At 52.2% G+C, this 26,347-nt stretch overlaps 5 protein-coding genes across 5 annotated transcripts; 2 read left to right on the top strand and 3 right to left on the bottom strand.

The window, feature by feature from the left end:
- Positions 1–1,153: 1,153 nt before the first annotated feature.
- On the top strand, positions 1,154–2,598 carry SMAC4_08384 (uncharacterized protein; the record flags this gene model as incomplete). The annotated part of the gene is made up of 2 exons (XM_003343910.2): positions 1,154–2,093; positions 2,154–2,598. Exons 1-2 carry the CDS (start codon positions 1,663–1,665, stop codon positions 2,596–2,598), a joined length of 876 nt encoding a protein of 291 aa, XP_003343958.1. The 5' UTR covers positions 1,154–1,662.
- Positions 2,599–4,978: 2,380 nt separating this feature from the next.
- SMAC4_08383 (uncharacterized protein) lies at positions 4,979–8,511 on the top strand (the record flags this gene model as incomplete). Its single annotated transcript, XM_003343909.2, has 6 exons — positions 4,979–5,796; positions 5,880–6,103; positions 6,161–6,300; positions 6,364–6,456; positions 6,511–7,258; positions 7,336–8,511. 6 exons carry the CDS (start codon positions 4,979–4,981, stop codon positions 7,485–7,487), a joined length of 2,175 nt encoding a protein of 724 aa, XP_003343957.1. The 3' UTR covers positions 7,488–8,511.
- A 143-nt stretch (positions 8,512–8,654) lies between these two features.
- SMAC4_08382 (uncharacterized protein) lies at positions 8,655–11,131 on the bottom strand. Its single transcript, XM_003343908.2, has 3 exons — positions 10,623–11,131; positions 10,329–10,541; positions 8,655–10,274 (listed from the first exon to the last, which is right to left on the bottom strand). Exons 1-3 carry the CDS (start codon positions 10,779–10,781, stop codon positions 9,156–9,158), a joined length of 1,491 nt encoding a protein of 496 aa, XP_003343956.1. The 5' UTR covers positions 10,782–11,131; the 3' UTR covers positions 8,655–9,155.
- Positions 11,132–11,508: 377 nt separating this feature from the next.
- SMAC4_08381 (uncharacterized protein) lies at positions 11,509–13,973 on the bottom strand (the record flags this gene model as incomplete). Its single annotated transcript, XM_024655745.2, has 3 exons — positions 11,509–12,535; positions 12,605–13,238; positions 13,362–13,973. 3 exons carry the CDS (start codon positions 13,971–13,973, stop codon positions 12,138–12,140), a joined length of 1,644 nt encoding a protein of 547 aa, XP_024511578.1. The 3' UTR covers positions 11,509–12,137.
- Positions 13,974–19,149: 5,176 nt separating this feature from the next.
- On the bottom strand, positions 19,150–25,609 carry SMAC4_12622 (uncharacterized protein; the record flags this gene model as incomplete). The annotated part of the gene is made up of 4 exons (XM_066091076.1): positions 19,150–20,313; positions 20,529–20,739; positions 20,795–24,355; positions 25,055–25,609. 4 exons carry the CDS (start codon positions 25,607–25,609, stop codon positions 19,487–19,489), a joined length of 5,154 nt encoding a protein of 1,717 aa, XP_065946085.1. The 3' UTR covers positions 19,150–19,486.
- Positions 25,610–26,347: the final 738 nt, after the last annotated feature.

Consider the following 26,347-nt stretch of genomic DNA (forward strand, 5'->3'; position numbering starts at 1 on the left):
ACACTCGGTTAACGTCGATCAGGTTTCCATTCTGTTCGAACATTGATCATTCCTGTGCGCAATCGATGGCATCACGCATTCACAATTTTTTTTTCTTTGGTGCCAAGATGGTCATCTTTACGGCTGTCCAGCTGGCAAATCCCGTGCCGCCGCTGCCTCCGATCTCGTTTGCCTCGTGATTCGTTCGTCTTCGTTGCTTCGGAGCACGGGGAAGAAAGAGGGCAAAAAAGAGACCGGAGACCGGTTACTCATCCATATCCACGCCTTTGCCGTCGCATTTTGGGCGTAACCGAAGACCTGGAATGCTCATCAGCCAACGGAATCGATTGCCTCGACACTATCAAACTCGTCGCTGGAGTACAAAGAAAGGGATGGGTTATCTTCACGCCGTCCAGCACCTGAATGTTTGGACTGTTCAGGGGCACGTCGTGGTTGCTGGGAATCATGGCCGGGTTCTGGTGGTAAATACGTGCGGTGATGGACGACGACAACGACGTTGATGATGGTAACAGAATATAAGACGCCCGAAAAAACCGACGGGACCGAGTCCTGAAAAAGGAACCTGGAAGCTTCGTTACGTTTGGGCCTGGATCCTGATCGGGATGCCTTTTTGACTCGAGGTGATCCTAAATCCGACGCAGGGCAGGGCTTCCGGTTCATTCCCCCCATCCGCTCACAAAATGGAGCCAAGAACGGGGGAAAGGGCAAACTCCAGAACTGCAATTCACAGACGCAACCTGAAAGGAACGAAACCTGACTGTTGCAGCCAAATTTCGTCAGCAACGACTCGCCATGCAGGGCACAGTTATTGGCAAACGCTGCAACACCACTTCTTCATCTTGATACAATTTGGCACCCCAACAAGAACCTTTTAATAACCACATGTAACTGTCGTAGCAGAATGCGCTTGTAAATACTACCTTGTCGTAGGCCATGTCTCCCGTCATTACAATACAGCCAGGCGGGTCATCGGATTCAGGGATCGCGCCAAGACTCGGGGTACAGAGATACTTAGGGTTGGGGTTGTAGGAGTGCACATGGTGTGTTTTTGCCCTTGCCGTACTTTGGAGTAGCGCTCGTTGGATCTCATGGTCTCCCCGACACCTAATGTTCTTTGCCAGCATGAAGGCAAAACAGGTGGACGCCCGCCGCCTCAAGGCTGCTGGGTGACCAGACTTTTCCAGACCTGTTCATTCTTGGTCTCCTCTTTCATTACACCACCCACACAGATGCTCATCACCACCGCATCCCCCCTGACGTTTCCAACATCGCAAGTCATCTCGCGCAACGCCGCCGCGAAGTAAAAGTGCGACGCCAAAACTCCAGCACCTAGACCGGAAGACGAGAACCGACAACTGCTTGCTCTCTCCGCGTCAGCGCCCAAGAGCCAGCTGCCACCCCATCAACCACCCCATTCACATTGTGTGCGTGCCCGGTCACCGTCCAACCAGTGGATCGCCCAATTCCGAACCGCGAGCCTGGGCCAAGGTACCAACGATAAATCTATTCCCTCCATCTCGCCGACGACCCGGATTTTCTTTCCCACATCATCTTCGCTTGTTGCAACAACCAACCTTTGACCGTCTATCCATCTCTACCCATCAATCAGCCGTCAGATTATTTTTCACGACCTCACCCTTTACGCCAAACCACTCCTGAGCAATGGCTCCTCCTGTCAAGAACAGCGCAACTCCCAAAGACCGACGAAGGTCGAATGGGGTCGGCGTCTCTGTGGCCAGCTCTAATGGCGCGTCATCGAAAGTTGTTACCCTCTCCGTGACACCAAATAAGCTACGCGCTATTGTCGACCCTGGCTATGTCAAAGAGGATACACCACTTGCCAAAGAGACCAACGATTCGCCTGCCGACTCGACCGTCATCCCTGCCGTCACGAACTCAGCCGCTGAGAATGCGTCCGACTCAAACGTAAACACTCCCGCAGCCGGTACCCCGGCGCCGCAGTCCGTTCCTATGGGCCCGCCTACCGATGGACTGAAGAAGAAGGGTGTTAAGCGGGCGGCAGGTGCTGGCGTGAATGGCAATGGCGAGGCCAAGGTTCGGGGCAAGCCGGGTCCCAAGAAGAAGCAAAGGCTGTACGTGCTCTTCCCCTTCTGAATGTTTCCTCATCCAGGCCAAGACTAACAAGCATACAGAGAAGACGGTACCGTCGAGGGCGGCCGAGGCGGCTTGGCTGCACACAAACTTGGACCCAAGGCTAACATGGGCGCTATCAATGCCGGTCTCCGAGCTCTTGACCGGTCTGGCAAGCCTTGCCGGAAGTGGACCAGAGGTGGATTTACCCTCAAGAGCTTCACCGGCGTTGTGTGGGAGCTTCCGCGCTGGACCGCACCGCCGAAACCACGGCCGGAACCTACGGCAGAGGAACCCACTCCCGTTTCAGCATCCGCCGAAGGAAGCAGCAAGGAGAACATCGTTTCGGGGCAGAACACCCAAGTAAAGAGCGAGCCAAGCAACAATGGGGCGGATGTCGAGATGAAGAATGCCCCCAGCTTTGCCGCCGCCAACTCAGCCGCGCCGTCACCGGGACCGACTCCAGCCCCAGCACCTGCAGCAGCACCGACAGCCATTGCCGTATAGTCATGGCATTGAGTCTCGATCACTGCTTTGCACATTCGACTTTTCGGTTATACAAAGGGGCATAACTGTTATAGCTTGGGCATGATGGGCTGAGCAACATGGTTCGAATGTTGGAAGCATTCGAACACATGCACAGGAAAGGAAAAGGAACAGGTCATGGGGAGCTATCCCCCTACAAAAGCTCGTCTGCCGCCCGAGGTATGGAGCAACAGTTTGGCGTTTATGGCGTGTAAGCAGGGACTGCAGGATTTTCTTCCGTATGAATTAGAGGTATACATGGCCACAGCGAGGCCCGGAGTTGGCGTTTCGGTATCAGGGGGATTTCTCACGTCTGGACGACGAGTGTTGCTTACGGGCTCCGCTGGCGAGTGTCTTGCAGCTTTAATATGAGGACATCAAGACCTTTACAAGCAACCTATACCCGAGTATGTACTTTTGGTCATTAGTCTGGTAGTAATGCGTGGATGTCGCGCTTGATATTCACATCATTGCCTTTATCCTGAACAAATTCTGACTGAGTGTCGACAAGTTGAGCCCAAGAGAGCTTTGAATACAAAGCACATGTGACTGAAAGTGTTGCCTGTGGTGTCTTTACCTTCTTTGAAGGGACCTCGACACAACACAAAGACTTGCTTCGAAGAAAGCTGACATGAACCTGTCTGTCAGCGCCTGCTGGAGCATCGCGCTTTGAATCGACACCTCTTGCACACCCTATTGCTCGGCGTCTTGCAATGTTAACCTACCTACCTAAACAACACTTTACACAGTATTGATCTGACCAAGTGGAACAAGGTCCGCGAATGGATTTTCCAGCCGAAGTTCCATGAAAGCACAAACGAGGGAGGTGTGGTGTTGTTGCTTGTTGGTCCTCCGCCTGCCTCCTGACCAATCAAATGTTGGAGTACAACGGTACATGCTGTTGCAGGCGTTGCCCGGATGGCAGCAGAAGCGAAATCGATTGGGACACGGCAGGCAATGCAGGCGTGTTGGTGTCATTGACTGCCGGCCGCCGGCATCTTTGGACCAGGGTGCTGGGAGGTACCTCCCGTCTCGAACTTGGGACAGGTCCATGGAGTGTTCAAACCACCTGGGCGGGCAGTTGACGATTTGGGAGTTGAGATGTGAGTGCTTTCTGGAATTCGGCTGTGGTTCTACTGCCATGAGCTGTTACTAGATATGCCAAGGTTAGGAATACTTAAATGAAAAGGACCAGCTTGATGCCCAGTCACGGCAAGCTGAGATATGAAAGACATCGATACCTCTAACCAACGGTGGATCACTCACCCCGCTCCATTCCTGGGGAAACCTTCAGTGTCATGGTCACCACTGCACTGGGACGGGACTTGCTCCCCTTCCTGTCACTCCCGCCGTGATGTTCAGTGTTAAATGTCGGGATGGAAGACTCTCAGCCGGTCATCTCATAACATCTGTACTGGCCCGGGGGCTACGCTGAGGTGAGAAAGATATAGAAAGTAGGCTTGTGTCGCCGGCCTCGCTGTCCCGGTAGGCGATGACAAGGACCCTAGCAGGTGCCAGGTTAGGGAACCCACAATAGGCGTGGGAGCACCTGCTGACCTCACCCTGGTTCCCCATTGCGATAGAGCGGGAAAGCGGGACTGAGCACCTCGAGGGCCCAGCTGATAACAGCAACACCCACCTGCCCTGGCCAACAATGTAAACCCGCTCGCTCGCCCAACCTTTCATCCCTTCGATTGCCAGTGCTCAAACATCTCGATAGACTTCTCTTTGAATCACAACTGATTGACTTTTGAATATCTTCATTACAAAGTGCCCAACCGCCGACCACTGCCGCCCATTTTGACAAATCAGAGAGCAACTTCCAAGTCAGGCCGTCCGGGGAAGTGCGTGCATGCGTGGAATGCGGTAGTGCTTCGGTAGGTAGGTTCCAGCTCCGAGCACGACCATTTGCGGGTTGTTGAGTGTTGAATGCTCACTCGTCTAATTATGACATAGCGGCCTTGGATTGCTCGTGCTCTGCAAGTTTCAACACCTCAACGAATCGCCTTCCACCTCCGTCATTCGCACACCACACCCACTCTACCACACAGTACACCACATCGGTCCAAACCGCTCCCGAAGCCAGCAGCACCCTCTATTGCCAACCCGCATAAGCCCATCTAGACGTACTAGACAGACAGTTTCCACACAACAACGAACTTTCTTGGACACCATCAGATCGGCGACATATCTCGTTCCCGCCTGATCCTCCTCGGATATCAACCAGTTCCGGGAGGCCAGGTTCCTCGGGCACGGGCAACATCAAACCAGACCAGTCGCCTGGGGCAGTCGACAGCGTTAACTCCGACCATCATACGCACCTCCGCCCTCCCCACTCAGTCGCTCAGACACCGCTTCCACCATGACCAACCCAAACCCGTTCCCACGCCGGACGTCTCTCATTGCCTCGGCCAACAATGGTTCTCGCCCCGTTAGACCCGCCGGCTTCTCCCACTTGTTGAACCCATCCCCCGATAATGGCGGCCAAGGGAACGGCGCCAGCTCGCATGCTGGCGCGCCCTTCTCCTCCCTCGATGCTGGCGCCGCACACTCGGGGAATGCTCCTCATGGGCTGGGTGAGGGGCGCGGGCCGCACCGGACGTCTGGCGGTAACTTGCCGTCATTCTCTCGCGCCTTCGACATGTTCACGAGCAAGGAGCCGTTACTGGCGGGGGCGAATATGACATATAACGGAGTCGGGCCCTCGGCCAACGTCAGCAAGACGGGCTTCCTTTTGCCTTCGTACCTGCGAGGGTCCGGTTATCTAGAAAAGCTCGCGGAGCAACACAAGGCCAAGCTCTCGGCTGACAGAGACAACTTCTCGTCTAAAGGGCCATCTGGAACAGTATTTTCCGGGAATACAGGGAACACGGAAAGCAGGTCTTTGACGCTTCCCCTAAAGCTCACATCCGGCACACATCGAGGTGTGGCGTTGAATTTGATAGAGCGTCCTCCCGCATCAGCTGAATTCGAAGATGTCGTCAGCCCGCTTCCCACTCGATGGAACAGTGACGACAAGGACTATACAGTGGAGGTCGTTGGCGATGGTTACGAAGTAAAATACACAGGGACAAAGCTGGCTGACCATGAAGCGGGCGCGATACGAGCGGATAACCCGATGCCCGCGCAGTGTGGTGTATACTACTTTGAGGTCATGATCCTCAACAAGAAGCGAGAAGAGTAGGTGCCACTTGGGCGTTGAGGTCTCTGTGGAATTTTGCTAAGCCGGGCGAACCGACGCTGACTTGACCGTGTCCGCATAGAAATGTCATCGCCATAGGGTTCGAAACTCGAAAGGCCTCCTTGGCGAGGTTCCCGGGCTGGGAGGGTGAGTCTTGGGCCTATCATGGCAACGACGGAAAATTCTTCCCGGGTAGTAATGCGGGAAGATCATACGGCCCAACGTACGGCGCCGGCGACACAGTGGGTTGCCTAATGAACTTTCGGACAAATCAGGTGTTGTTCACGAAGAATGGCGACGAACTAGGTATGCTTAAGTGCAAGAGTGGGCTGTGTGGTCTTGACTAACACGTGGCATGTATAGGGATCGCGTTTAAGGACCCTATCTTTAAGGATACTACCAGGAATTTTTATCCAGCCGTCGGGCTGAAAAGGCCTGGGGATCATGTTTGGGTTAACTTTGGTCAAGTTCCTTTCCAGTTCGACATCGACGGTTACATGAAGGTGAGGCTACCCTAATACACTGTCGGCGCAGTCTTGATGTGGCATTAACAGGATATTATGCAGAAACAACAAAAGCTGGTCACAGACAAGATCAGAACCACAGATACTGCGATGTTGGCGCCTCCTCTAAATGATACCGAGCTCATTCAGCAACTTGTAAGTTTGATTCGGTCCCTGTCACATTTTACTTGAGACTGATTACTTCAAAAGGTTTTGCAATTCCTTCAACACGATGGCTATGTGGGAACTGCCCGTGCCTTTGCCGAAGAGATACACAATGAAAAGCAGGCTCTCAACCTGGACGCCGACGTTCCTGTTGAGGGCGTCAGTATTAAGGATGATGAAGATGCTAACAACAGGCAACAAATTCGCCGTGCCATCCTCGAAGGCGACATTGACCAGGCTCTCCTCTACACCAGTCAATTTTATCCCAAGGTCTTGGAGGAGAATGGACAGGTCTACTTCCGGCTACGCTGTCGCAAGTTCATTGAAATGATCCGAAGGGAGGCGGAAATGAACCGTTCACTACAAGAGGCCGGAGTGAAGGCTAAGAGCACCTCTCAGGCCCGACATTATGCTGAGAATGACACGCAACGAACATACAACCAGCATACAAGCGGCAGGGAGGACGAAATGATGACGGAGGGCGAAGAAGAAATGATGGACACCGCAGAAGATGGTACCGAGGATCGCTCGCTGGGGACAGTCAACCCCGAGGATGAAACCATGGCGATGGGCGCTGCCGGGGTGAGCGAGCTATGTCAGGACGCGCTGGAATACGGCCAAGAGTTGCGGGATGAGTTCAAGAACGACCCAAGCCCCGAAGTCACTAAGCATCTTAACGAGATATTCGCGCTGATGGCGTACCCGAACCCCTTAGAAGTGAAGGAGGTCGCACACCTCCTGGAACGAAAGGGGCGTGTGGCGGTGGCCGAGGAGTTGAATTCCGCCATATTGAGTAAGTCCATTATTCCCTTGCTTTTCCTCATTCCGTACCACAGAGGCAATCATACTAACCATCTTTGTCACTCACAGCATCCCTCGGGAAGTCTTCTCGCGCAGCGCTAGAGAACCTCTACGCCCAAACAACAGTCCTACTCGATGATCTTAGGAAGGACGGAGGTGACGGCGCATTTGTCACGATCCAGGGCGTGATTGACGAAATACCCAAGGCACATATGAATTAGGATTGGGAAAGTGACGAGGCAGTTTGTCAGTCCACGGACCAGGTCCAGAAAAGGAAGCGGGAGCAGGAAGAGGAGCAGAAGGAAAAGAAGAAGCAAAAGCAAAAGCAGACGCAGGGCGATGATCAGGGTCACGGTTAGGAGCTGGATGTAGACATGGAAGAGGCCGATGATTAGGTTTCGGAAGAGAGCCAGGAAGTACCTGATCGAGAATTTTGGTCTGCAATCCGTGACCGGTTCTCCGTGGTGGATGGCGAGCCTCATGTTCTTAATCAGGAAGAATGGGAGCGGATCGAGGATACAATTGATTGGTGGTGGTTCGAGAGAGAGGGCTGCGGAAATCAGAGTCCGAATCTGGAAGAACAGAAGCGGCACCTCAATGCAATTCTTGACCGGTACTGCGTGGAACAGGACGAAGCTCAGGGTGTGCACCCGGCAGTACGGAATCGGATCCTGAATGCTTTTTTTGAGCACGAGAGTCCAAACTTGGATCCTGATTCTACTCATTGCAGTCCTTCAATACAGCGGCTTGGGGATGTGGATGAGGCTACGTTGGCTGAACTCAGATCTAAAGCAGGGCTAGGAGGGTCATCACCTGGAGGAAGACGAGGATCTGGATCTGGATCTGGATCTACCTTACCTTGACCAGATTCTTTCCAGGGCGGTCAAGGGTAATGAAGCCTTGACAAAGTGGTATACATACACCAGAGGAGAAGCATGGGAAAACAGAAGCAGAGGAGACAAACGCCAGGAAGGGTGAAGAAGAAGAAGAAGAAGCAGAAGGGACCAAGAGCTTGAATGACAAACAGCGAAGACATCATGATTAGGGTATTGGTTGGGTCACCATGGATTTTCACGACATGGGCAACCACGTACGCACGCTGTTAAGCGTTGAAGAAGGGAATGCATGGGTGGATAGGTTGGGATTGGGTTAATTCTTTATAAATCGAGTAGAGCACTAGGGTAGGTATCATCATCATCATCATCATCATCACCATCCCTTTTTCGGCGGATTACATCTGTGTGGGAGAATGTGGACTGAAGTGACTCGGTCCGTTTAGCCCTCGGTGAGGATTTGCCGCTCTGCATAGCAATGAAATACATACATCATCGAAGTATGGCACCTCACAGTCTCACTATCGTTACCAATGGTTGGGAGGGAATCATGGAATCTCAGTTAGTACTGGGACTTGAAGTAGCCCAACTCCGAGGGCTTACTTGAAGTAGCTAAGCCCCATCCATACCACAGTCGGGCAGCATAACAACGATGTCTCAGACGATAATAGCTATCTATCTTGCTCGCCAACATCCAGTCCCGTTGGTATCATGCGATTTACCCACAAAAAGCGAACGTCAACAGCTTTCTGTAGCGGTAACTATGATCATCGACGCCATCACCCCCAAGTCTTCCATGATTTGTTTCACGGCTAGGAGTGAGTAACATTGGAAGATAACATCTTTGCCCGTTATGTACGCAACCGATGCTCTGCTTTTCCCCCCTAACGTCTACTGTTGTAGAGAAAAGTCTATAAACGAGTACAAATCCGTTTATCTCTTGGTCGCGTCTGCCCCCCATTGCTAATAGCCAGCCAACTAACCAAATATCGGCTAGTTCATCCCCTGAAAAACGGATGGGAAGGCATCAACTTATGGATCATCCTCGCCATAAAACTAATGGACGGGGAGACCACTCATCAGATCCTCCTCCTCCTCGATGTGGAACGACTCCTCAAACCCGCCACCTGCGATCTGAAGACCCAGCTTGTGTTCGCGAGCTGCGTCAAGCTGTCGCTTGACCGTGTGACTGATGTACTCGCGGTTGCTGGCCAGGCGCTTGTTGGTCGCCTCAATGATGGGCTGCAGAGCCTTGATGCCCTGCGCTACCTTGTTCACCTTGGCCGAAAACTCTACCTCTGAGAGACCTTGTGCGGGCGCCGACAAGAAGGTCAGGTAGGCAGGGCTGCCGTCTGTGGGCCGCTCGATGGCGCCCTGGAGACTCCCGTCGGCGATCATGCTTTGCAAGAGCTGGCCTACCGCTTCTACGCTCGGTAGGGGCGCGCCCGTTTCGGCACTTTGTGTTCGCTCGCGGATCTTGTCGAGGGAGATGTTAGTGTAGACATTGCGCAGGTTGATAATTTGCCACCGCTGGTAGTGGGCCAGCACCAGCTTTGCGAGCTCGACGTTGCCCTCGTTGGGCAAGAGCTCGGCGTTAAGAACTTGAAACTCGCGGGTTAGATCCCCGGCATTGTCTGCCTTGAAAGCTTGAGCGAATAACTTGTAGGGTTTTCCCTGGGTTGCGAAAATCTTCTTTGCTGCTTGTGAAGTCGTTTCCGGTAGTGTTGGCGGCTTTCCGGTCAGGAGCAGGCCGACAAGGATCCATTTGTTATATGCTTCTGTCATGACCTTGCTGCAACCGCCATCTCGCGTCGGATATGTGACGCATCGCTCAAAGGCATCGAAGGCTTGCTGCCACATGCGGCGCTCGACGAAGCACAGGCCGCATAGAAAATCGTACTGAAGCACCGCGAAGCTGGTGAGAGCGTCGGTGAGCTGGCTATCAGGGTTGATGTATGCCGGTGGCGGTAGAGACATGTCGCAAAGGGGCTGGGTTGTCGACATGCCCTTGGCCGGCATGTAGATGATGGGTTTCTGGATAAGAGGCAATACCGGTCCTACATTGCCGGTGCTGTATGCCAGTTCGACGAGGTGGCAGTGGTGGGATGTGAGCATAGAACCTGAAGGATCAAGTCTTAGGAGGGCAGCAGTGACCACCTCAACGGCAATGGAAGACTGGTATTGAAGTCAGCAATGGCTACCCCGCGGAGAGAAGTATAGGGATCCTACAGGAAACACGCTGTGTTCATTATACACCTCCTTGAGGATGTCTGACCAAATGCTTCCCGTACACCGTATTTGGCGAGCATCGAACTGGAGGAAGAACTCGGTCATGTATGATGCCAAGCTCTCGTGTGCCTGCTGAGAGGCCCGCCCGGAAGCCTGTAGTAGATAATCGAGGATCATAAGATATGAGAGGGAATGGACGGCGGGGTTGACATGCTGCGCAGACGCTACCGGGTCAGCTGTGTGAACGACAACTTTGTACAACGGACAGTCCCGGTTTGGGGAAGTACTATGTACCTTGAGAATATCATCGGCGGACTCCCTTATCCACTGCGCGTTGTCTTTTATGAGTTCTCGCACCCGCTTGGCATGTTGCTGGCTCTCTTTGTAGTATTCCTCGTTATCAATCCCAGCGGCCGGCGGGAAGGCCGTCAGGACCGAAAGGCGTCGGTCCATGGCTCGCCGTCTAGATACGGGGAGAAATGTTGGTGGGCGAAGAGGTTGACGACAGAAGGAAAACGATTGATTGCGGTAGCACTGATGGATTTCAATGGCTCGGTGGAACTTGAGAAAGCGTCGTGAAGGTGCGCGGCGGGGGGTAGCTGGTGCCTGGTTGCTTCTGGGGACTCGAGGAATGACAGTTCAGGTTGACGCTGATGGCTGGATAATATGGTGATGACGCCGTGTATCGATTGACGGGTCACAGGATGCTCGTGTCAAAAAGGACGAATAGACAAACAAACAATGGGCGTCCAGAAAATCTGCGGTATGGGAAATGGTGATTATGGTTTGGGAATGAGCTTGGGTGCTGTGGTTGTAAAAAGGTAGAAAAGCACCTTTGCGGCCTGCCCTGTAGCGTGTAGTGGTGCTTGTCGATGCGGTGCGCTGGGGCTCAACTCAGCTGTCAGTTCCAAACGGAAAGCTCCCCCGCGCGTGAGTGGAGACTTTCAGTGCTAGGATGAGCCCGGCGTTGACTGAGGGAGAACGTCATCAATTCTGATTGGTCAAGTTAGTTAGGATATATGGGAGCCACAGCCACACATCGTGTTTTCAGCCTCAGTGGCTTGACCTGTTGTCCACCAAGGTGCTCAACGACACTCGTTGAACTTCACACTTGCACGCACAGCGCCATCATACTTTCACGATCATTCAACGCCTTATGGCATTGAACATCATCACTTCCCAGCATTCTTTGGCGGAGCTCGACACGACAGTAACCAACTTCTAGCCAAGGAAGCGACCTTCACTCAATGTTCTGGGTACCATCTTCGCGGCATGGGCTTAAGAATCCAATATCACTATCACTGCCCCCCGAAGATGGCTCACTGTTCAAGAACGTTACAAAACCAATGCAACACTCTATAAACTATCTTCAGAACACCCTAAGCGGAGTTCAGGGAGTTTTAGCCCAAGCTATCATTCAGTCACCACCTAGGGCTTAGGGATCTCTCTGATGCCTATATCTTTTTCACCTCAGCATATCCAGCCGCAACACTCAATCTTGATTTTTCCTTCATCCATGTCATCTTTCTCAAACATATACTCCATCCTCAGCGAGCCATATCCTGAAAAAGCCTCGCATATATGAAGTCATTAACCATCAAAACCCCCTGTTTGCCAAGTGGCCGCCGGTTCCTGGTTGAGGGCCATCGCCATGAGCTTGAATTTGTTGGCTTCTGGGCTTCGGTCTCTAACAAAAAGCGAATAATACCCGATGCGCGGGCAGGTAGTTGCATCGTTATACCACGGTACTTGGTTGTTGTCGTCGTCTTTTTCCAGTGGTCTACCAGTGGAAGCAACTCACCAAAGCATCTAGTCCTGGTTAGTGTCCCTCGACCACTTCCAGTGAGTTTCCGCATCCTCGTAAGCAGGACCCTTCCAGTGAGCCGCCGTGTTGCCGCCACCTTTGGTCTGCTGTTGCTGCTGTTGCTGATGATGATGATGATGCTGCTGCTGCAGCACGTGGACCTGGGCTCCTCCTCCTCCCGGCGGGCCGCCTTCGTCCTTGCCCTCGTTATCAGAGCTGTCGGGGGTCGTGGTGGTCGGAAGGAGGCGGTAGGGGTGAGGATGTTGAGGGAATCCGGGAGGAGCTTCGATGCGGCGGTAGTTGTTGACTATGCTGGGATCACCGCGAGGATCTCGAAGTTGAGGCTGAGCGGGCTGTCCGATGGGACCGAAGCGGCAGGGACCTTGGCTTAGGATCTGGGGGCCTGTTGGAGGAGAGTCCTTGTTAGTTGGAAACTAAGTGACAGGATTCACACGAATGTCATTTTGCTTACCAGTCGGGATTCGAGAAGGTCCAGAAGAACCACCTCCAACACTCGGACGCCAGTTGTTCAACTCACGAGGGCTCGAGCTTTTCTCACGCTGGTAACCACCGCCTCCGAAGGCCTTGACTCCCATACTGTTAGTGGCGGCGTTGTTGCTGTGGCCTCCCGTTCGCATAATGTCACCACTGCCACCAGAAGCCGATCCCTGATCAACTGACCCTCTGCGCGAGATTGGACTACCAGAAGCCGTAGTCAGCGACCGGCCACGAGGACCTCCACGGAGCGCGGACAGATCCATCGACCCCTTGCTGGTACTTGACTCATCGCCGTTGGTCAACACCTGCCTCTGCCTCATCAGCTCGGCTTGCTGCCGTTTATACCAGGCTGGCAAGCCGTGGAAAAGGCCGAGCATGTGCTGAGTGGCCCTATCGTACGGCATCTCGTGCTTGTACTTGCAGCCTTGCTGTGTGAAGGCACAAGTGCCCTCGTGCACCCACTTGTCGCAGAAGATCTTGGCTCGCTTGGGGCCTTGGCCGTGGAGAGGAGGGGGAGTCAGGTAAGCGGCTGCGGACTGGTGGTGAGTAAGGCTCGTGCTGTTGGCTGATGGGCTGTTGCTGGCCAGGACAATTTGGTCGATCTGCGACTGCGGTGAAGCAACTTGTCAGTCATGCATTCAACTCTTTGAGGGTATGGTATTGGGGAGTGTCTTGTATGGATCGGAGCTAATTGTTGTAATTCTGTATAGGCTTTGTAGAATCTTACATACCTGAACAGCATCCTTCTGCGCCACCTGGGCCTGAACGGGCTTCACGTTGGTATTGCGCTCGTTGGCATCCAAAGCCTGGGGAAGCTCAACAACGAACAGACGAGAGATGTCGGTCTCATAGGCGGGCACGCCCACGAGTGGAGGAAGCATATCGGCTGGGATCAGTCTCGTGTAGCAACCGTTTCCGCGGTCGTAGGCGTAGGCGTAGAATTGATGGGGATATTGCGGCCCCCGTGCGTTGTGGTGTGCCTGTTGCGCTCTCTCCGCTTCCTCGTACTGCTGAACCATCTGCCTCCCGAGGAAGTCGCGCGTGTTCTGCGTAAGAGGCCCATGAGTGTGACTGACGAGCTCTTTTCTGGGGTGGGGTCTGGTGGCCACGATGGCGGTGTGACGAGACTGCTCCCATTCCGGGCTGGACTCCTCTGAGTTGTTGTTAACATCCGTCGCCGACTGATCTCTGGGAGGAGTCGGGGCAAAGTCCATGCTCATCGGGGAGGAGACAGGCGACCCTCTTTGGAGTCTCCAGTGGGTATTGAGATCCCTTCTTTTGATGGCGATAGGCGAATGGGGCTTTGGGATCTCGTTGATTGGGGAGTTCTGGCTTGGCTCCATGGTGACTGAAAGGCCCGGCAGAAGTGGTTGTGAAAGGGACTCAGCCGGCTCTATAAAGAAAGACTGAAACTTCGGAGTTCTAGGTGTTGAGAAGCTCGAGCTTGAAGCTAGTTCGGACACTGCTGATGAGGATCCAGTTTCTGAGTTGGGCTCTGCTTGATGAGTGTTAAGAGGGGTATTAGTAGCAGCGGAGTAGTGGCCGTGTTTGACTAATCCATCCATGTCGAGTCTAGGTATATCGGATCAACGATGTGACGACACGGAAAACACTGATGGGACAATTAGCATGCTACTGACTCCGCAGCTGTGGGTGCCGGCTTGGGTTGGACAGCCACTGAGGATGGAAAACAAGCAAGAGAAACGCTTAGCAAAAAGCGTGAGCACAATGAAAACACACGCACCATCAACGATACCAACAGCTCAAGTGGCATCAAGCTGGCCACCCCTTGATTCCCAGCAAACGAGGGACCCGGTAGACGTGAAAAATCCGGGGTTGTCTGTTTTAGTATTTATACCGCCTATTCATATCCCCAGGTGCGTCTTGAAGGTAGAGAAACAGAAGCAGAATGGCGGAGAGCGAGCAGCAAGCCGTCGAAAAGATATGTGGCAAGCAATGGCCGGGGAAGCTTTGCAACAGTCCGAGCCAGGGACTTGAGAAGGTATATCAAAACAAGCAAAGAGCAAGGAGCAAAAGCCGGGAGCCGCAATCAAGTGAAGGACTACCTATTTCTCCTCTCTGCCCTGTCCGCCCTTCCGCCCTTCCGCCCTTCTGTCTACAGACAGGGCTTGCTCGGTCGCCCTTCTGAAGTGTCGTTGTTGATGCTGCGTTCGAGTTATGTGGTTGGGTACGGTAGTTGTTAGGCACAGGTCCGCTTCCGCGGGATTGGTTAGAGGCTAGGTAGATGGGCGGATAGATGCTTGATGATTGCAGTGATGTTGGCTTGCATGTTGCGGATGCGGCGAAGCTAAGGGGGCCACGGGGGGTGTGACACTGGTACACATACATACATGCTTTCCTTTGTAGCACAAAGTGGCCGCGGAACTGGACGTACAACAGAACGATGTGGCTTGTGAATCGTCGGTAAGCAAGTCTTGAGGAATGGAGAGCACTGCGGTGACCCAACAACTTTGAGCTAAAGAAAGAGAAGAATTACATACGTGTATGGTGGTGACAAGATCTGGCTGACCTTGACCGAGTACAGTAGCGGAGCAGACAATTTCCTAGTAAACCCTACAACGTACCTCACGCTCAAGCCTCCGATACAATTCGGACATAATGGTGGGCGTAAAGATGCCAACTTTTTGGCAGGAAGGAGTATGATTGTGATTATCCACTGACCGCAGCGCGGTGGAAGGTGGTTTTCTTTAGGGAAGCCTGAAAGCCGTTCCGAGGTTGTTTCGTTCCTTCCACCACCCAACACAACCAAGTGTTGGGGAAGGTAGCTTTGGATTATCAGAATGTGTGCTAGTCATGCCGGCATTTTTTTACGCCATTAGCCCGTGCTGCATTCTCTCTCTCTTCCCGTTGTTGCTCGTGTGCCATTACACTCGTGTACTCTTTGGATATCTGCCATACCATATCACACAAACGAGCCGCAGCCATGTCAATACCATCAGCCCTCTTGGTAGCAATGCCGACAGAATGGTGGGCCATTGCGTGCCTACTCCATATACCCGCGTTATGTGGTCTTTACCTATTTCTACGTTTTTTCCAGTGCAGTTGAAGTTCCGAACCGCGCGGGGACAGACGACGGGCGACCAGAGGCAAGACGACATGGACTGTCGTTTCTAGGTCTGCAACAACAACAAGAACAAAAACCATATGCGAGCAAACGCAAGACCCCAGAGAGACAACATCAACGGGAATTGCGGAGGCTACTTTTTGCGGGAACTTGCATTTTTCCCTGCTCTGGCTCCATGTGACAAACAGGGAAAGCCACAACGCCATGGCGACGGTGAGCGGCGAACCGATTTACTTCAGAAGGTGAGACATGTCCCTTTGGGTCTCTCCCCCATGAGGCCCGGCTGCCTGGTGTTTTTGCATACTCATGGATATGGAGTAGCACAAATCCCCAGTGCTGTTGTTCTGGGGAGAGTTCGGAATTGCTAATGTTGACAATTACCTAGACACAGGAATGCTCCCTCACTCTGGTGACAACTCTACGGAATGGCTATTATGAATAGTCCATCAATGCTTTGAAGTTCAGTCTTTCACGACACATTCATCTAATTTATTCGTAAGTAGGATAGCCCTTGTCCTACGCTCGCCGCTTTCCCAGTCTCGCCTAACTAATGATACTTCTCATTCTTAAGGTACACGATCATTTGTTTCTATATCGGCTACTATCTGTTACCTATATACGTACAACAACATTCCTTATCGAAGCGAAACAAAGGACGTCATCACGCGAACTTCTCAAAGCGGCACGGTTTTCTTACCCAGGCAACAAGAACCCAACACAACACGTCATTGAATTCTGAAGTTGGGAGAGATGGATCTGTGACATATTGCATTGGCCCACTGTTGATTCCAAACGCGAGGGCAAGAGTGGGATAGCCAACCGGTATCATCGAACATCTCAAGACACTATGACAGCCCAGGATATGCTCGACAGTCGAGAGGCAGGGGTAACATACAATGGGTTCTATGAACAAAGGCAGTCATGATTTCGAAGACACCACAACCCCGTCTGCCCTGCTATCAAGCCAATCGTTTTTATGGGGGGTTCTGAGCCAGTCTTGCTCAAAATACGGATCACTGTATGAAAAGGTCATATGCGAGACCTGAAGTAGCAAGCGAAGCAACACACAAAGAAAAGCAAAAAGCAAAGGGTAGAAGCAGAAAAGGTATCGATTATCGCGTCGACATAGATATCCGAACACTAGCTATATCTCCAGATCCTGATCTGGTTCTCTGTGAACAAAAACCAAGGGAAAAGGCCAAAAAACGCAGTAACAATAACTAGATCCCAATCCAACATCAAGCATCTGAGGGTAGGCATCTGATACATCCAGCCTGTAATGGCAACGACGGAGAGAATCAACTGCCAATAGGTAAGATACCCCTGAAGCAGTCAGTCTCCCTTTTCCATCGTGCTGGAAATAATCAGTACCTAACCAGCTGGCCCAGCCCTATCATCCATTGTTCTACCCTCTCCTACCCCCAATTCTGTCCTCAATAACACTTCACCCTTCTTGGCAACCACCAAGTCTGGAGAGCATACTAGAGATAGAAGTTGGTAGGTTAGAATACAAAAGTTGGACCGGCTAGGTAGCGATGAGCTTATAGACTTGGACCTACCAACTACAAGAGTCGTTGCCGATCAGGACCGGCTGATGGAGAGAATACATGGCCGTACTTATTGTATTCCTCCTCCATATGAAACCTGAACTCCACAGCATTCAATTCATATGCATGCGCCTCTTTCCAGTCTTCGTCTGTCATTGGTACCAGCTCATCCTTAATCTCCGAGTACATCCTGAGGCGGTTTTCATCAGCTGTATTTTAATTCCCATGATCGTAGGTTAGCGCGGTTTCGCCATGCACAGGAATTGCGGCTAGGGTTTGAATAATCCCAGAACCCAGGCTCTGCTTACATGGTGATATCTCCGCTCCTTTGACTTCCGTTTCTTGCGATGCGACTGCCATGCCGGCCAGATGAATCTCTTGTAGCTCTCCTAGATCTTCTTGCCATTTGGGTCCGAGAGGTCTCTTCTCCGGCCCTACTAGCTTGGAGATATTCTCTCCCTTGACTACCTGGACACGAACCTCCGTCCTGAACAGACCAGCTTCGGGAAACTTGACATTCTCGACCACGAAGTACAGATACTCGAGAAACAATCTCAAATCGCTCTTTCCTCTGAAGGCCGTTTTGACCTCCACTGTCTGGAACTCGTTAAATTTTCGATCGTCTTTCTTCGAAGCGTCGAGAACTTCGCGTAGAGCAAACCCAATTTGGGCTGATCTCCAGTGAAGAATATTGGGGGTCGCAACTTTGACTACCGCCGCAACTTTGATCTCGATATCTGAGCCAACTTGACATCGGCTATTTGGGTTTTTACACTTCATACCAACATTCCGATGTTGGCTGGATCAATTTGGCTTCTCATTAATTCTCGCCTCGCCCTTCTCACGCGACTCCCTTTGTAACCGCCCGAACATACTCGGAGAATATGCTCATAACATATTTATCACCACGATGATCCTTTACACCGAGACAGAAGGTTGGCGGTTAAGTTGGTGTCGGAAAACGAGCAGTTGGCCGTGCACAAATTTGGAGTGAGTCTGGCGCCTGTATGTGCCTGTCCCAGCTGTGCCAACGCTAAACTTTTGACTTCCAACATCCTTTATCCTCATAACATGCTCTTCATCACGATGATCATCGTCGCACCGGAGAAAAGGGTTGGCGGTGATTTTCGAAAGCGGGTCGTTGGTTCTGATATATATTGGGAGTGCCTGTGCCTGCCTGCCCGAGCCGTGCCAACATACACCAAGGACTAGTGGCACTTCGAGCCGCACTTTCTGCTTTGTTCAGCAAATTCCAGGAGTTTTTCTACTTTTACCGCTGTGTTCTTGCGTTGCGATGGACCTCATCCAAATTGATATTCTACTTCCCACTTGATGTTATCGGGACGAATGTGGGCAGTGTCTCGTGTCCGCACCTTCCTTCACGGAGGGCGGAGGGCAAGAACCAACACACTAACACTAGGTATCGGACGATCCTTCCATCTGGACCACCTGCACCTGCACCCACCGCCAATCCGCCGCCCGCGCTTGCCCTTCCACTTGATAAGCAATCAGTCTAGACCATGGAAGTTGGCAGGATTTTATCCTGACTAGTACCTATCAGTGCAGGTGAGGGTCTCTTTCAGCGTGTCCTACCTTCCATCCCCCGGTCCGGTTTACGAAGAGGTCCCGCATTTCGACTCTCGGTTGCAGGCATGACTGAGCAGAGACACAAACTCATGATGAGAAACTAAGAACCATTTACAGTATCATGGTGAGTCTTGGATAGATAAGTTTGTCGTTGGGACAATTGAAGATATGTAGCAGTATAACGGAGGCACACGCGCAAATGTCCAGCATACGTGCCACTGTCACTCACTCACTCATCGCCCGAGTTTGATGCGAAAGGCAAGCACAACCACAATCACTATCATCTGTCTGCATCCCATGGTGTTATACTGACTGATTTGTTATTTGCTATAGGTATGACACTTGATGTATGGAAGTCAACGTCTGAGGCATGGTCACCATGAAGTGTAAACCACCGCGAGCAAACCTAGCCCAAGCATGCTCTTCTAACTTTTGCCCACTCTTCTCGCCCTTGATTCATTCATCCGTAGCAACTGAGCAAGCAAGGGAAAAAAAGAAGGCGAAATCGAATGCAGGTTCTTGGGTAACTACAAAGACATGACTTAAACAATGCAACCGACCAACTAGCCAACCCGTCCTATTCATCCACCCCTCAACCTAATGAATGGTATCTCCAGTAAACCAAGCAGTCGTCTTACTATGATGGAGGCCTTGGAACTTGCGGTGGTCCTTGTCCTTGTCCTTGTCCTTGTCCTCCTTCCCCACCTTCCCTCTGCTGGGGCGGTTGACCCGACTGCCTCTGCTTCGCCTTCATAGCATCATCCTTCCTCCGCTGTACCACCCTCAGCATCTCGAGCAAGAATTTACGCTTGACTTCCAACCTCTCCGGAGTCTGGTGTGGTATGAACCTAAGATTATCCAGCGCCAGCCGTAGAGGGACTTCCTGGCTCATCTCGGGACACATCCACGTAGGAGGGTGTACGAAGCCGCAGACGAAGCACGAAGTATGAGGGACATTTGGCGGTACGGGTGGGCCTTGGTTGGACCAGAGAGCACTGGGCTTGGATGGCTGTTTGGTGGCGTTTGAGGGGAGGTTGTTATGCTGTTGGTTAGGTATCAGATTGGGAAGACCGTTAAGAGACGGTGGGCGGATTCCGGCTCCTAGGACGGGGACGGGAATATGAGTATTGGAGGTTAGTTTCGAGGCTCCGTTTGCTCGCTGATTGGCGGGGACGGGCCTGGGGTGAACGGCAAGGTCGCCGCCGATGGCATTGGGGGACACGGCATTGGGGGGCATGGCAACGCCGTCGGGAACGGGGGTTTGAGCTTTGGGTCTGTTATAGCCGGCAAGTCGGTAGATGTCTTGGCCGTTGCTGCCAGGTCGGGGTGGCTTTGGTTGGCGGCCGGTTGCTTTTGGGCCTGCTGGGATGGGGACGGGCGTAATTTGGACGACGAGCTGGCTTTGGGAGTTTTGCCTTGAGCGGTTTTTTTGGGGGTTCCGGGGGTCCGAACTGTCTTGGGCATCTGCTGTTTGCGTGAGCGTGGTGTCTTAGTTGTTGAAGACGAAGAAGATGACTGAAGAGGAAGCTTCTTCTGCTGGCTAGCTCTAGACTTAGGCGTAGAAGCCGACTTGGGCGTAGAAGCTTTGGCTACAGTGGCCGATGTGTTCCTCCTTGAGGCTGCGACCACTGGAGCCTTCGTCTTGTTCTTGGTTGGGGCTTTGTTTGGAGTTTTCGTACCTTGTTGTTGTGTATTCTTTGCCTGTAACTTGCGTGAGCTGCCTCCGTTGGGTAAGAACTCACCACGGGGACTGTCCCGATCTTCATTACCGCTTGTTTCCCCATCACTTGCATCACCGCCCATGAAATCACCGTCTTGATCGCCATGGTCACTCTCATCTCCTTCTTGGCCTTCTTCAAACTCGAACTTCTGTCCGCGGTAGTTCGCCGTCTAGTCAAGGGGTTAGCGCCATCAGAAAGCACACTATTAACCTGTTATCACTTACTTGACGTCGTCGGCCACCACGTCCCATGGCCTGCATTTCCTTCTCCCTCTCGAGGCGTGCCTCTTCTTCTCGTTGCTGAAGAATCTGGTCCCAAACACTCATTGTTAATGCCTTCTCCTCCGTCTCCACGTCATCCTTCAGCCCATCCTGTGCCCAGACACGGGCAAAAGCGAACGCAGACTCGGCGGACTTGTCGCCGTCTTGCTTCGTTTCTTCCTTGGCCGAACGATCAAGAAGCTTTTCAATCGCTGCTTCATCATATACGATCCTGTCCTTCTTGCGCCCCTCTCCGAACAAGGCGGCCGCTCCGTGCTTAAGCACATTCTCCACATCGTTAACAGCCTCGCCTTCTTTGTCGTCCATGGTCTCAATGAGAAGATGATCAAGAGCCATCTTCTTACGACCAATCTGAAGAATCTTCTCCTCGGCAGAGTCGACGGTCATAAGCTGGAAGCAAAGCACCTTCTTTTGTTGACCGATACGATGGGCTCTCGAAAGCGCCTGGATATCCTGATGAGGGTTCCAATCGGGATCAAGGATAATGACGGTGTCGGCAGTCGCAAGGTTGATACCGACGCCACCTGCACGGGTTGACAGAAGCATGCAGAACAATTTGGAATCCGGGGCGTTGAATGCATCGATTCTTTTCTGCTTTTCCATGCCAGAATGACTTCCGTCAAGTCGTTCATACGGAAGATTCATACTCGCGAGGAAGTCTTCCAAAATTGTCAGCTGGTCGAGGAATTGACTGAACATCAAAACTCTGTGTCCACGCTCCCTTAGTTTAGGAAGCATGACTTCGAGCAACAGAAGCTTGGAAGAGGCCTCGACCAGGTTCCGCTTGCTGACCTCCGGGGACAGGTTCCGATCTTCGATCGACTGACTGTAGACAAATGGATGGCACAGACACTTGCGGAGCTGCATCAGGATGTTGCTCAACGAGCCACGGTCCTGTGACTTGAGCTTTCCGTTGGAGGAGAAAATCGCGCGGATTAGCTGAGGATTGCGCTCCATGATCGACTTGCAGAGCTTTTCCTGCAAGACAGTCATGCTCACTGGCAAGATGATCTGGGCCATCGGCGGCAAGAAGGTGAGTACCATGGCCTTGGTACGACGGAGGAAGTATGGCCTGATCAGCTCATGAAGCTTCGGAAGGTTCTCCTTGGTAATATCCTTGAACTCCTCGTCAAGCTCCTCCGCTTTAAGCTTCGGGTCGATAAACTGCAAGAGGTTGAAAAGCTCTCGCTTGTTGTTCTGTAAGGGTGTACCCGTAAGCAAAAGCTTAAAGGGAATATTAATGGCCGAAAGTGCTTTGTAGAGACTGTTCTCGTCATTCTTCAGTGCCTGTGCCTCGTCAACAATGAGGCCAGCCCATTTCACTGAGCTGAACCGACTACGAGTGTCGGTATCTTTGATGGAGTCATAAGACATGATGACGACGTGCGCCTTCATGTCCTTAGTACCACCCGGGAACAGCTCATATTGAAGGGCCAGAGTTTGTGATACCCGGCCGCCGTAGTAGGCTACTACCCGAAGGTCAGGAGCCCATTTCTTGATTTCACGGCGCCAGTTGGCGCACGTCGGGTTGGGGACAACGATCAAGAAGGGCCAGATTTTCGGGTTATCCTGGATCATGCTGGAGAGCAAAGCAACCACCTGAACAGTCTTTCCTAGACCCATTTCATCGGCAAGAATAACGCTGCGGTCGTGGCGGAAATTATAGAGCATCCAGTTGAGGCCCTCAAGTTGGTAGGCCATCAGCTTGCCACGAGTAAGCCCGGGTGGTTGTTGCTTGACCTCAATAGCACCGTTGAATTCCATCTGCCTGAATGCTTCAATGCGTTCCTTTTGGTTGCGCCATGGCTCCGACTTGAAGTGCTTGCCGTTGAGGTATTCCCGGTAGGCCTCAAGATAGGCGTCATACATGGAAGAGTCCGCAGGAGGTGGAGTGTCCCAGACAGCGTCATCGTAGCCCAGACCTTCAAACTTGACGAAGATTTTAACAACGTGAAAGATGCGGCTCAAATCGTACTCCATCCTGTCGGCAAGCGACATTGCCTTATACTTCTTTGTGTCTTCAATCGACTTGGCAGCATACTGGACATCGAGGATGATATCGGGGGTCAACCATGAGTCATGGATGGCCTCTTTCTCTGTCCATTTGAGGAGCGCGTCAGCAGGCTCATCCCTACTGGCCTGGTCTTCCATACCCTCTCCGAGGGCCCTCTTGATGAAAGAAAGACGCATATTGCCCTTGCTGACACCGTAAACCCATGGACCTGGCACCCAGACGCAATGCGCATAGGACTTGTCCTCCCATTTGACCAAATACTCGATCTGATCATCGGTGAAGTCGAGAATGGTCTGACCTTTGCCGTACTGGCTGGGCTTGATATTGACTGGTCTCCACGCCACAATCTTGTCGATCTTGAGATCCTCGGTATCAATGCATTCTTTGCATCGCCACGTTGTTTGGTATTCTTGTAGGCGATGACTGCGTAGATTGAGAGGATCATTGATGGCCGGATCCCGTGTCTCGTTGGGGTGAGGTAGGTGTTCATAATGCCAGCCTCGATGGCATTTGCTACAACGAAACAAGACATTTTGAGGATTGTTGACCAGCTTCGGGTCTACTGGCTTGATAGGATCCACTCCATCATTTTCCTCACGCAGTTTCTCTTCTTGTTTGGGTGTTTTCTTCTCGGAAAAGGGAGTGCAGGACGGGTTGACTTGATGACAGGACTGGCAGGTATCGTGTTTCGGAGCACGATTGTCCCTCTTGGCGTAGTAACCGGTGCAAAATCGACATTGCATGACAAAGGAGTCCGTGTCGACTTTGGTGACCCGCTGCTCACGGGTATTGCGAGTGCCGAGACATATCTTGTGGTAAGAGTTGGAACAACCTTGACAGTGAACGAAGGCTCCCTTGTTTGGATTACCCTCAGGGTACCCGCAGCTGTCGCACACCGGACGATGGGCATCCTTAAAGTCCACCGGGGCCGGCTGGAAGACCTCTCGAACACTGGCAATCCTGGGTGCGGTAGGTTTGGTATCTTGAACGTAGAAGATGTCGTCATCATCATCGTCGAAAATCTCCTTCATGCTCTTCCTGGATTTGTTGGCCCGAGAGGAACGCCGTTTTGACTCGAACTCGATATCTGAATCTCCCCCTGACGCCTTGACCTTCGTAGTGGACTTCCGCTTTTTCCTGCCTCTGGTTTTGACGATGTCAGATGTGACAACAAGAAAACCATCGTCATCGTCAGAATTTTGGAGTTCATCCTTGTCGTAATCTCGATATTTCTTCTGTGAGCGGGGTCTCAGCGCTCGTGATTCGGTGCCGCTTTCATAGGCTATGCTCCTTTCACTAGAAGCGCGGGCGCTACGCGTGCTGCGCTTGGCACCGTTGACAAAGCCATAGTCATGAAGGGAGTGGCGACCACCGTATTCATCGCCGGAGTTCTCCTCGTAGAGTTCCTCGTCGTCTTCATACCGTCTCTTTCGCTTGCGCAGGCCGAGGCCCTCGAGGTCGTCATCGAACCGATAATCATCGTAAGCGGGCTGTGTGCATAAATGTCAGCGAAAATCAGCCATGATGGATAAGTATGACTTGAGAGGAGCATGAGATCGCTGCCTCCAGCCAAGGCCAAAGTGAAACGAGACCAAAACGCTGTGAGATTCCATGAACAGGAAGTGGGAGCATGGTGAGAACGCCAAAGCGATGTGATCTTTGAGTGAGCTCTTACCATATTGCTTCCTGGGCTGCACAGCAGTATCTTGATCGAAGCTTGTGATTCGGTGAGGAAGATGAGGGGGTTGTAGAGTATTCAACGAGAAGGGCTGAGTTGTGATGATCAAGAACAGTTTCTGATCCAGATATAGGAAAGTGTAGGGAAGGAGAATGAAGAAGGGGTAGTAGAGATGGGGAGGGTAGGAGTCACGGCGTTTGCTGCAAGTGTAGAGGTTCGATCTGAAACGCAAATCCAACCGCTCCTACAAAGCTCCAGAGCTCAAGTATGATATCTCCAAGTCTAGATGGGAGAAGATGCCACTTGGACACATAATCCAGCGAAGAAAGCGGAGCTCTACGTGGGCAAACAAACAGACTCGATTGCCCCGAGACCAGGTCCCTACACCTCCGCCTTCCATCGCAAAGTCCATGTATGTATCTTTCACCAAGCATGGCACTAGCCATGGCCTCTATTGCCTTATCGCGAAACCGGGAAAGGTGTAGTATCGCGCCAACCAGGTATTGCTTACCTTGTTCCTTCGCCTGCGGGTATCATAGTGTTTTGCTCCCTCATCCCAATCCTCAACCTCAACATGGGTGAATGCTGCCCGCTCCGATGGCGGGATCCAGGGCAAGGCAACCTCGATGTCAACACGCCTAGTGCCGGTTCTCCTGTGGACTGTAACCCCGCTGGCCACAGCATTCACGCTTCCACGGCAGCTGGCTAACGCATCCGACTCTCGTTTCTTGGGTTTGGTCGAGGAGGTTTCCGCTTTCGTCACTGCCGCGAGAGCAGCCGCGGCTTGCTCGAGGAATGAACCGGGGTTGTCATCGTCAGCTGGCGCGGGGGGTAGGATGAAAGGCTCTGGTTTCGGTGTGGCGGCGAAGGGATCAAGAGAGCTTTTGGATCGATCGGCGTTGGGCGCGGGTGGTGATACCGGCTTGGGCGCGGCGGGCTGTGCGGTAGCGACTTGGATTTCGTCTTCAGATAGATCAGACTGAAAGGTATACGCCATGGGCTCCGTTGCCGGGGACACAAACAGCTCATCGTCAGAGCTTGGGTGGGCGTTACCTTCGTTCGCCATCTCGTCGTAAATACATGGAGTCGCCGTTTGCTATCGAGAACTGCTATGGATAGCACCAGAAGGGCGACGAGGGGGTGGTCTGGATCCGATCAGGTTAGAGGGATTAGCAACACGCTGGGAGACATAGTCTGGTTCGCCAACCTTTAATACATGGGTTGCAGAAATATCGGCCAGTATGAGGACTGGTACAGTATACAATATGGCGGCCTTGAAGTTGTTCGCGCGGCGAGAGATTTGGGAGGCTTTTGCCGGGGTGGGAGGAGGGGGACGCGACAGCCGAGAATAGTTTCGAAGAGACGCGACGTACCTAGCATGGAATCATTTAGGTGACAATCCATTGACAATCCAATCGGGCGATAAGGAACTGCGAACACCCATGCACTTCGAAGCTTCACCCCACAAACAGCAGCCCTATCACTGACTTGCTTTGATCCACCATGGGAGGCTCTTCAGTGGAACACGGGGTGTTGCCGCTGTGAACGTCAGCGTCGAAAGATATGACAAACAGGGGCTCTTAACAATTATGCGCATTCTGCACAGACCCTATGCTTTCCTTTGAGATTTTTAGCATCTGTAGATGGGATCCGCCGGGCCTAGAATCAGATCTTTGCATCTTCTCGTCCTGTGCTTCTCACTTTTTCTATAGAAGAAATTTCCAGTGCTTCACTCACTCTTTGTTTTTCTCATAGCTTATACAAAAGCCACTCTTACTTGAAACCATTCATCTTTTCACTCCAG

This window comes from Sordaria macrospora, chromosome 2 (assembly GCF_033870435.1).
Source record: "Sordaria macrospora chromosome 2, complete sequence".
NCBI classification, from domain to species: domain Eukaryota; kingdom Fungi; phylum Ascomycota; class Sordariomycetes; order Sordariales; family Sordariaceae; genus Sordaria; species Sordaria macrospora.

What these genes read in the sequence shown, in the direction of transcription:
- SMAC4_08382 (XM_003343908.2), bottom strand. Translation starts at nt 10,781, where the DNA reads ATGGACCGACGCCTTTCGGTCCTGACGGCCTTCCCGCCGGCCGCTGGG. An exon ending in CCGCCGATGATATTCTCAAG is followed by an intron (nt 10,542 to 10,622) that starts GTACATAGTACT and finishes GCGTCTGCGCAG; the next exon opens with CATGTCAACCCCGCCGTCCA. An exon ending in ATGAACACAGCGTGTTTCCT is followed by an intron (nt 10,275 to 10,328) that starts GTAGGATCCCTA and finishes CTTCAATACCAG; the next exon opens with TCTTCCATTGCCGTTGAGGT.